Source organism: Opisthocomus hoazin, chromosome 19 (assembly GCF_030867145.1).
Source record: "Opisthocomus hoazin isolate bOpiHoa1 chromosome 19, bOpiHoa1.hap1, whole genome shotgun sequence".
NCBI lineage: Eukaryota > Metazoa > Chordata > Aves > Opisthocomiformes > Opisthocomidae > Opisthocomus > Opisthocomus hoazin.
Window position 1 is genome coordinate 6,245,797 of NC_134432.1, and position 10,195 is coordinate 6,255,991.

Below are 10,195 nucleotides of genomic sequence, written 5' to 3' on the forward strand. Positions count from 1 at the left end.
CAATCGCATGGGATGCTCGGTGCCCAGCGCGCCCTGCCTGCCCCCAGCATCGCTGCCGCACAGCCGGTGCCCTGTGCCCGACCGACTGGAGCTTGCCCGGACATCCAGCACCCCATCACCTTTCCACCCCTCACCACGGGTGCCCAACCTGCAGCGCCCTGCTGAGTTCCCCTCCCCGGCCCCTCCAGGACTGCGGGGGGATGGCGGGGGGCCGGGTGGGGACCCTGGGTTGGCAGATGCTCCCGCTGCTGAGCGTGATCTGCTGAGAGGAAATGAAGTGTCGTGGTGCAATTTCCACTGCCCCCTGTAACTTTCCTGCTTATTTCAGGTGTGTTTATGCTGGTGGCTGGAGGTATTGTTGCCGGGATATTTTTAATATTCATAGAAATAGCTTACAAAAGGCATAAGGACGCGCGGAGGAAGCAGATGCAGCTGGCGTTTGCAGCCGTTAATGTGTGGAGGAAAAACCTGCAGGTAGGACAAACCGTTTTTAGAGCAAATCTCCAACAGGTGCGTTTTCCATTCCTTCACCAAATCAGTGAATGCAGAGCTGTGGATTGGCATGGGGCCCTCTGTCCCCCACCCCACACCCCAGTAACTCCAGCTGGGCATTACTGGGCGCCCAGCAAGCTGCAGGGTAGGGTCCCTGCCTTGTCCCCGGGAGCTGCCCTTGGCCAAGGCCATCTCTCCCGGGAGGTGCTGTGCACAGCTCCAACCAGGACAGAGACCTGGCCCAGATGCCCCCAGCGGTGCTCGGGACGGGGTCCTGCTCTGCTGGGGACCACGCGCCGGAGCCATCTCTTGCCCTGGCCAAGGCAGCGGTGCCGGCACAGCTCACTTTGCAGGAGCTCTGCCCTGCTGCCCAGCTCCGGCCGCGCTCACCAGCAGATGGGAGGGTTAATCCGCTGCCGCTGAGCATCCCTGCCCGGTGCTCAGGTGGAGAAACGCTCCAGGGATGGTTTCCATCGCTTCCGGTCCCTGCCCATTTCCCGGGGGTGCGGTAACCCTTGTCATACCCAGGACCGATCCCAAAAAGAGGTGGTGCGTGCTCTTGTCATTTGGAGACAAGGACATCTCCTGACACGGGAACCAGCAGTGCCGGCACCTGTGAGCATCAAGGCTCCTCCGGGCCCCTTCTGTGGGGCCGTTGCTCTCCCCAGCTTCTCCCAACCCTGAAACACCTCTGTGCTGCTCAGACAGGGGAGCCCGGGAGGGTCCGTGGTGCCTGGCAGTGACACTGAGCCATGGGTGTGTCCGTGGGCCACCAGCCTCACGCTTCGCTTACCCCGTGGCTTTTGGGGCTGAGCCCCGCAGTGCCCCTGAACCCCAGTTTAGGGCAGCTGGAGGCTCTCTCTGAATCGCCTGGGCTGCTTTTCTTCCTCGGGGAAGCAAACCAGCGCTCAAAGAGCAAGAGATCCTTTAGGCGACTAAAGGAGACTGCTGTTGACAGCAGAGCCAGTGAGTGAAAGAGAGAGAACAAGGCTCGGGGACCCCGAAAGGAGCCCGGAGCAGTGGCCCTGCGGGAGCTGCGCTGGCTGGGGTGTGCGGGTGGGCTGCCCGGGTGGAGGAGACCTGCCCGAGAGCAGCGAGGGGGAGCGCGAGGCCGGGCTGCTGTATCCTGAGAGCTCGCTGGGTTCAGTTCACTGATAAGTCTCGGAAAAGCCATTTCTCTATTTTTTTTTCCTTTTTTAATTTTTTTTTTCCTTTGCTTCCAAAAAGCAGCAGCACCGAGGGGGTTAAGGCTGCTGGGACAGAGCACACTAGTTGCACTGCCATTTTTCACTTGCCAACCTTCTAGAAAATACTGCACTGGGTCCTTGGGCAGAGTCTGTGGGACTGTGAGCAAAGCATGCTGCCCTGTGGGGGTAAACAGCCTCATGGTAAAGAGCCGTTTGACATTGTGAGACTTTTCCACAGGAGGAAACGTCAGAGCACTAGTATCTGGTACATTGCTAGAAGGTAGGCAAGTGGAAAGATTTATTTGTTAAAACAAACAAACAAAAATAATGGTTTTTGGGATCACAGTTTTGCCATGGCTATTTCCTGAGATGCCATGGAAGAAAAAGACATTTCATTCCATTCATCTTGCTTTCCTTTCCGTTTGTGCATGTCCGCAAAAGAGAGAACTGAGAAGGAGGAGCAAATGTATCCCCGAGCATGCTCTACGCACCAGCGGGATACATTTTGGTTACCCCCGTGCGGTAGCAGAGCCAGACCTGGTCACTCCGTCCCCCGTCGGAAAGGTCACACTCATTGGCACGAAAGCAATTGGGGAGGAATCGTTCTCAGCGCCCGCCGCAGAGCGCGGCCGGTCCCCACGGCTCGCTGCCCCCGCACCATGGCGGCTGGTGCTCCCAGCCTGCGCTAACCAGGTCCGACTCGCTAACACCAATGGCTACATTTTTCAGTTCTGTTTCTCTTTGAGTTCATCCCGACCCCGATGACATCATAGCGCTAACGCTTTGCCTCCTCCCTTTCTTTTCCTTTACTTTTTTTCCTTTTCTTTTTCTTCCAGTTTCCTTTTTTTTTTTTTTAACCTGTTTTACTTTGGAAAAAAAAAAAAAACCACCACCACCAACAACCACGTTCGGCTTTGCACAACTGCGTCATTTAAATTTTTGAATACATTTTTTTTTTACAGAATTTTCATACAATGACTTCTCTTTCAATGCAGTCCTCTCTCTCTCTTGTGGCACTAGGATTCAGCCTCAGAAAAAGCCCCGAGAAATTTTTTTTCTAGTGGTAGGAGCAGCATCTCCCCTCTCGGTCCAGCCAGGCTAGCGGTGGAAGCGAGGGGCAGGGCGCCAGGCAGAGCATCCCCAGAAGCGAGGTCACTGTGCCGGCCTGGACGCAGACACCCAGGAGAGCAGGGCTACTCCCCAGAGGGGTTTCCAGAGCTCCAGACGCGAGGCCGGCCCCGTAGCTGTAGCAGTGTGGCGGCCGTGCTGTAGCCGTGGGTCACGGAGGCCCTTGGAGGACTGGGAGTGACAGGACACCTCCAGTAGCTTTCTCACCCAAATGAAGGACATGACACGGGGCAGTATTCAAATAGATTTAGCGTTTCCAACAACACACTAGAGATCTAATCACTTATACATATTCATTTTAGGATAGAAAAAGTGGTAGAGCAGAACCTGACCCTAAAAAGAAAGCCACTTTTAGGTCCATCACCTCCACCCTGGCCTCCAGCTTCAAGAGACGTAGGTCCTCCAAGGATACGGTAAGAGGAAGAAGAACAATTCTGCCCTCTCTCTTTCTCTCTCTTTCTCTCTTCTGCCATCCCATCGACTGCCACACACCCATCCCGAAGCTGCCAGTGTACATGCATAGCTCATGTTCGTCACCAGTCAGTCAGTGAGTCAGTGAGTCAGTCATCCCGTGTACCCGAAGGATGCGGGGATCCTGGAGGGCAGGCAGGAGGCGGCTTGGAGTCCTGTGATGAGTTGGGAGATGCAACCCAGTTTTTGTTTTGGTTTTTTTTTTTTGTTTTCTTTTTGCCTGGATAATTTCTGATGTTCCTCTCTGTGCTTCGCTCACCTTACCGGTGCTGACCTCTTGAAACCAATGACATTTTTTAGTTGTTTGGTTTTTTTTTTCTTTTTTTCTGTTCCTGAGTGTTCCTGTACCTGTTTGTCATTGTATGCCTAAAAATGATCACCCCGATTTAATTTGGGCACCGTGTCACCTCACCGAGAGCCATGCGTGTCACATTCTCTACATGTGATTTTTGTTTGTGACGATTAGCATTCGGGACATAGTCCTCGGCACAGGAGTGGCAGCTGTCTCTGGTTATCGTCAGCAGTAACGCAGCTCTAGAAAAGAGACGCAAAAGCTTGAAAGGGGAGGTTGTTAAAGACCCAGCCTTGGTTCAAACTCGTGCTTTCCGCCTCGGAGTAAAACTGCTCTCGCGTAACCAGAGAAAATTTCCAAATTGCTGCCTCTAAAGCCCGCTGTTTCCAACTGCGCAAACGTGTCTGCTCGTGCCGGAGCTTCAGACACTCTCCAGCGTCAGGGTGGGCTGTTGGTCTGTCGGACTGAGCCGGTGTCCCTCTGCATGTTGCCGTCTGTTGTATGACACTCTGCACTGTGGCTACTCTGTTGTCTCATGTGGCAGCGGCCGCTGCATTTGGCTGCCCGACCTCCCGGCGCGACGGGCTTGCCGAAATCGCCTTCCCCGGGGCGACTGGTGGGTTTCTGCCCAGGGTTGCTCAGAGCAGGCTCCTCGACAGGCACGAGGCACGGTGGGGACGGGGGGACGGTGGCGGCGTGGGGACGCGCGGCTCCCCGCAGCGGGGTGGCCCGTCACCGGCCGCAGGCTCGGGGCACCTCGGGGAGCAGCGTGCGATATTGCAGGGGGTCTCGGGGCCACGGCTCTGTGTGGAAAACGGAGGCGGCTGCTTTTGACACCAATGCAGGCTCCATCTCGAGAAGCTTCTGGAGCACCCCTGGGACACGGCCCCCGGGACAGCTGAGCCCTCAGCCGGGCTCAACTGCTACCATCTCACATGAAGTGCTCCTCTCGCTGTCACCTCGAAGCCTGGCAGGCACAGGGGGGGCCCGCACACTCCCCACTCATCCCCCATGCCCCACGGGGAAGATGGACATCCCTGTCTTCTCCTGCACTGCCCTCACACACCCTGGGCAGCACCATGTCCCAGTGATGCTCACATGCCTGGGGTTCCCCCCTTCCCACTGCTGTGCCTCCCTGAGCAGCTCTGCAGGAAGGTTCCAGGTTGTGTCTTGGTGGCCTGACCCCGACCAGAGGAGAGGAGACAGAGACGGGGTGGGTGGTGCAGAGGGGAGAAGGTGGGAAGAGCGAGGAGGTGGAGGAATGGGTAAGATGCACAGAAAAAAGGGAGAAAAAATTGCAGAAAGATCTGGTGGGAGCGCCCTCAGCATGTCCTGAGTAGACACCATGTTTTGTTGTGCTTGAACACTCCACAGTTAGATATCCAAGAGGTCCTATCCTGGGAGAGCAGGAACATCACAGTGGAGTGGGCACCTGGGCTGACACTGGTGGGCACAGGAGAGGGGGAGAACCCAGGAACAACGGGACAGTAGGCATGTGGCATCCCTGGTACCTCCCTCCTACATCGCTCCCTCCTTGGGGAGGCATCCTGGGGCTGATCCTGCTCCACGGTGTGGCATCCACACTACCCCATGCCACTCCACACTGCCGGCTGCCCCAGGGTAGGAGCACCCCAATGCCCTGAGATGACCAGGTCCAGGGGCTACCTGCACCAGAGGTCCTATGGGCGAGCAGTGGAGCTGCGGTCTGGTGGGGATCAGCGGGGCATGGGGGTCCCAGGAGCTCTGCTGCTCCTTTGGGCCCCGGCCACGCTCTTCTCGGCACATTGCTCACGGGCAAGTCATGGAGAATATGGTCTCGCTTATCCCGGAGGATGGCTCCCGCTTTGGGGTCAGCTGCCTCTGTGGGGCAGCTATGGCAACGATGCTCCGCTGCCTGGGAGCCTGTAACAGTCTATTGCCTGCCGTGGGGTGATGTGGCCGGGGCCCCACAACAAGTAACCTGAGGAGTCAGGCTAGATGGGTCAAGAACAGGCTAGCGGGGCCAACGTCTAAGCCAATGGGGCCAAGATGGAGGCTAGCAAGGTCAAGGTCCGGCTATCGCAGGAGACCCACGGTGGAGTGAGCTTTGTCGTGATGTCGGGCAGACCCGCCGGTTGCTCTGCGGGGTGAGCGGCCAGTGGGAGGGTGCTGCCACCAGCTGATGTCACAGCCTGCCACTTGGTGCCCTCCACTTCCGTGCAGCAGCCCTGGCTCAGAGACCCCAGTGCCCTCCTGCCGTGGAAGGCCCCATGAGTGTGTAGCATGCTGGGACACGTTGCCTGGGGTCCTTGTAAAGATGAGAAAGCAGCAAGGCGCTCTGTTTCATGGTGCTTGGCAGAACCGCGGGCCCACACCAGGTCTCAGATGGGCAAGGCGTGAGAGCCCATGGGGCTGGAAGGCCACGCTGACCCCAGCCCCATGGGCTCTCCTGGCTAGAGAGCGAAAGACGCAAACCTGGTGGCCTTGCTTCTTTCCTTTTCGTTGTCGGGAGTTTTAAAAATGGATTCTGCTCTGCAGCCCTGCAGAATGGTCCCTCAGGAGTGCCAGAGAGACAGGCTGGCACCATGGAGCCAAGACAGCCCTGGGAAGCTACCACCCCACTCTGAACGTCCTAGCGCCCACCATCACCCGAGCTGCACAGCCTCTCCGCGGCACATCATCCCCACCGCCCCAGGAGGAGATGCATGTGTTCCCCATAGGCAGCTCCTGCAACTCGAATAGCGCTCGCAGAGCTGACGTACTGCCATCCATCGCAGCCACCCACGATACTGCAACCCCACAGAAGCCATGTGAGACGCATAAACCACACAGACACCTTCCGAGCCGGCACATTTTGTACAGACACGTAACGAGGCGCACAGGTCCCTTAGCCCCGCCACCGCAGCCGTCATCAGCCCCCGCAGAGTCACGCTGCCAGCCCGCGGGCGTCCCCCCCAGACACAGCACGGCACGCGCCCCACGTCACCGCCAAGCGAGGGCCTGGCACCGCGAGGCGATGCTCGCCCTGCAGCCGTGGGGATGGTGCCACAGCTGGTCGAGAACTGAGGGGGTTCATGGAAAAGGTCCCCTTTTCAGTAAAGGATCAGCCAGCCCAAAGCCAAACGCTTCTTGGCTGAAAAAGAACCTAGGTTTTGGCCCAAAAGAACCAAAAATAGGTCAAAGACAGACAACTTTTTTTTTTTTTTTAAGGAAAGTTGAGGTTTTCTACAGCAAGATTGCATTTAGCTAGAATCCTGATTTTTAATTGAAAAAAAAAAACAAACACCAAACCCCAAAATTCTTCCAGAAAATCTTCCACCAGCCAGGGACTACCATATGAACCCAGATTAGGTTGAAGTCATTTTTAAAGACATATTAAGTTCTTGTCTATATTTTCTTCCTGGTTGTCATTTAAAGTTTTTGGTGCCTTCACTTCACTTCCATACCTTAACATGTTTGAGTCTCTTCTACGGTTAATATTGATTAATTTCTTGGCTTTATAATGTTTGGTTTGGGGATAATTGCACCATCCCTGTAACATATTTTACCCTAAATTACTGATATGTGCTTCTAGCATTAGTTCTACTTTAACATAATTTTGATATGACAATTTTCTTGCTTTTTTTCCTTTTCCTTTTTTTTTATTTTTATTATTAAAAATTGCATGCATGAACTCTTCACGAAAAAAGTAAATGAGAATGTTACCCTGTGATAACTCTGTGATTGGAGGAGATATGCTTTCAAATCAAAAGCCATGTTCTTGTATTTTAATTTTTCTGGCCAGATTCCCCACTTCGCTTGGTCATTTTAGCATTTCCCACCCCCAGAGCTGTGCAGAGAGGCCAGAACGCCCCAGCTTGCCCTGCTAGACCTCCAGCTTTCCATTGCAGCAGCCACACGCACACGTGCACCGAGGCACACGCACCCACACATGCACACAGCGCTTCTTCCCCCCTGCTTTGCGTCAGGCAGGATATTTAACAAAGGACCTTTCTTTTGAATGCTCGTTTTTGTATCTCAGCTTCCTCCTTCTGGTCCGCCAGTGAGTCACCCAGCCTCTCCCCTTTCCCGGTCGCCTCTCCTTCCTACGAGAATCAAGCCCTGTCCCTCGAGCCATTTTGCTGTGGAAAGATTGCATTTAGCTGGAACCCTAATTTTTCTCAAGGAGGGGGCGGCTGCACCCGTTCTGGGGAGAGAGGGGTGTTTTTTGGTGGACTGACGAACAGCCACAAAAAGCTCCCCCAGGGCAGCAGAGCGAGTTCAGGATCGCCTCGGCCGTTCTCTGTGCAAACAGGCGACGGCCAAGGTGTAGCCACATAGCAAAGCAAGGCCACCGCAAGGAATGTCTCGGAGGCTCCATTTTAGTACTAGCCAGTCCCCTAAACGCAGGAGGGATCCCGTGAGATGCTCCCCGGGTGTCAGCGCATCCCCGGCACGTGTACCGGAGAGACGGGAGTGTGCTGGCTCTCGCCCCTGCCCCAGCATCTCCCCACTGAAGGATGCTGCTGACGCGCAGAATCCAGAGCAGGGCAGCCCTGAGGACCCCACGCAGCACTCGGGGGGACCCCAGACCTCCCTGTGGCAGAAGGCAGGGTGCAGAGCCACTCAGGGTAGCCACAGTGCCAGAGCCACCAGCAGCACTGCAAGGGCCACAGTCACCACTGACCAACACGAGACAGGTAAAATCCCGTCGCCGAGGAGCCTTCAGGGTGCCCAGCAAAATGGCATTCCTCCTCGGTAGCATGGTGCAAGGGCTGGGCAAAAGTCACGGGAGAGGGTCCGCACCGCAGCACACAGAACCTGCTGAGACCCTCTCCTGCCCCGGCACCGATTTAGGTCCCCAGACGGCAGCACGAGATGCTCTGTGCCACCCGCTCTCATAGCAGATCTGGGCAGGGCTTCCAGTTCAGGGTTCGGAGTTAGGAGAATGGAACTGGGAGAGGAAGGGAGTATGGAAGGAGGAAGGGAGAAAATAACTGCCCAATTGTCAATCCCTGCCCGGGGAGGAAGGATTATTTTTTTCTTGCCCGTTGAAGGGAATTTCCACACTCCCCTTTGGCTTGCTGGTGGGACTGTGGATGGGGAGGTCTCTCCCAGGAAGCATTTGCCAAGCTCCCCCCCAACGGCAAGGAGCACAGAACCCCAAACCCAGGCCATATCCCCAGCACAGGCTGCATTTTCACATTAGCAACTGACGCTGCAGTTTATCACAAGTCAACCGCACCGCACACCTCCTCACCTGCATGACAGAATAGCCAAAGCAGAGACATTCAAGCAGGGAGGTGAAAGCCCTGGCCTCGAAGCACAGCTTGATCTGGCACCAGAGAGATGCCGAAACCCAGCCAGACCCTCCAAACACAGGTTCAGCCGTGGGCTGGGCTGATGAGTCACAGGCTTTGTCTCGTAGCTCTCCCGGAGCAGAGAGGGGCTCGCTCAGCAGGCGACGCGGCTGCCGCGCTCTGCAGAAGCTGCACCGCGCTGCTGGGCGTCCTCCCTGCCCGGCCGCAGGGTGCTTGGAGAGTGTCTGCAACGACCTCTGCACAAGCTCGGGTTGCATTGGGAAGGGGACCTCAGCCAGCAGCAGGTTTTGGGCTGTTGCATCACCCCCAAGAGATAGCCCGTAGGGACACATGGGGTGTAAGCAGAGGCGGGGGCGAGTGCCAGAACTGCCTAACACTTCTTTTTCCTTGTCTGTCTATTTGTGTGTTGCAGCAATATCATCCCACCGACATCACTGGCCAGCTCAACCTCTCCGACCCCTCAGTCAGCACTGTGGTGTGACCTTCTCCCCGAGGGCCATCAGTCCTTGCCCAACACCAAAGGAAGGCGCAGCCAGGACTGCCTTTCAAGGGACACTGATGGGTTCTTCTGGGTGAGATGGGAGGAAAGCATCCTTCATCCATACACAGTGACTTCATTGTAAATCTCCCTCCCTTCCCAGGCCTGCTGCCATGCTCGTGCCCCAGGATGCACAGCAGAACCAGGACACGGTTTGGGCTTCACTGTACAGAGATAATCACTTCCAACCAGTGCTGTTGATAACCAGTATTGCCACTGACTGGCTACGTGCAAGGGGAAAGGACTTCAAAAGGCACATGGTGCCCGCGCTCCCACGGTAGCGGGGAAGAGCTGGTGCCAGACTACAAACATGTGCTTCACTTTGCAGGCTTCAGGCTTCTCAGCGCACGAACGGCTCCTCAGACGTGTGCTCCATGGTTCCCACCACCCCAGAGGACTGTATGACGTGCTCATGGTCCCAACTGGCTGGAGCAGCCGGTGCGGTTCGGCAGGTTGGGCACGTGTTCCTGCTGTGCCAAGTGACCCCTGCCTCTGCAGCAGGGACCGGGAGATGTGTGCTCTGCTCCTTGCCAGAGATGAACCCCCTCTTCCTCCCTCCCATCAGCCTGTGGCTATGACTTGGCTCCTCTACGTGGTCAGTTTGCAGCAGGATCACTCCCGGCCCTGCAGCCCACGTTCCTGTGCTAAACGTGGTACTCTGGAGCTCATAACATGCTGTCAGCCAAGATCCTGGCTCCCCACCAGAAGACATCCCCAGGGCCTGGCCATGGCCAGTAGCTCTCACACCGTGGCTCTCCTGGCCTGGAACATCTCCATGGGGAACGGCTCTGGATGGTTGCATTGACCT

The 10,195-nt window shown here is 56.2% G+C and overlaps 1 protein-coding gene across 15 annotated transcripts in view; it reads left to right on the forward strand.

Moving 5' to 3' along the window:
* The window catches only part of GRIN1 (glutamate ionotropic receptor NMDA type subunit 1), a 38,225-nt gene extending 28,792 nt beyond the window's left edge, over positions 1-9,433 (forward strand). For 2 of the 15 annotated variants that reach the window (XM_075439142.1, XM_075439143.1), the window contains 4 exons: positions 329-474; positions 2,121-2,372; positions 3,110-3,220; positions 6,088-6,832. In XM_075439142.1, coding sequence (XP_075295257.1) covers positions 329-474; positions 2,121-2,372; positions 3,110-3,220; positions 6,088-6,291 — 713 coding nt within the window. In that variant the 3' untranslated portion in view covers positions 6,292-6,832. Of the gene's footprint in view, positions 1-328; positions 475-1,917; positions 1,960-2,120; positions 2,373-3,109; positions 3,221-6,087; positions 6,833-9,261 lie in introns of those variants that run through there. The other 13 variants (XM_075439150.1, XM_075439151.1, XM_075439148.1 and 10 more) reach the window with 10 other exon arrangements.
* The last annotated feature ends 762 nt before the right edge of the window (positions 9,434-10,195 follow it).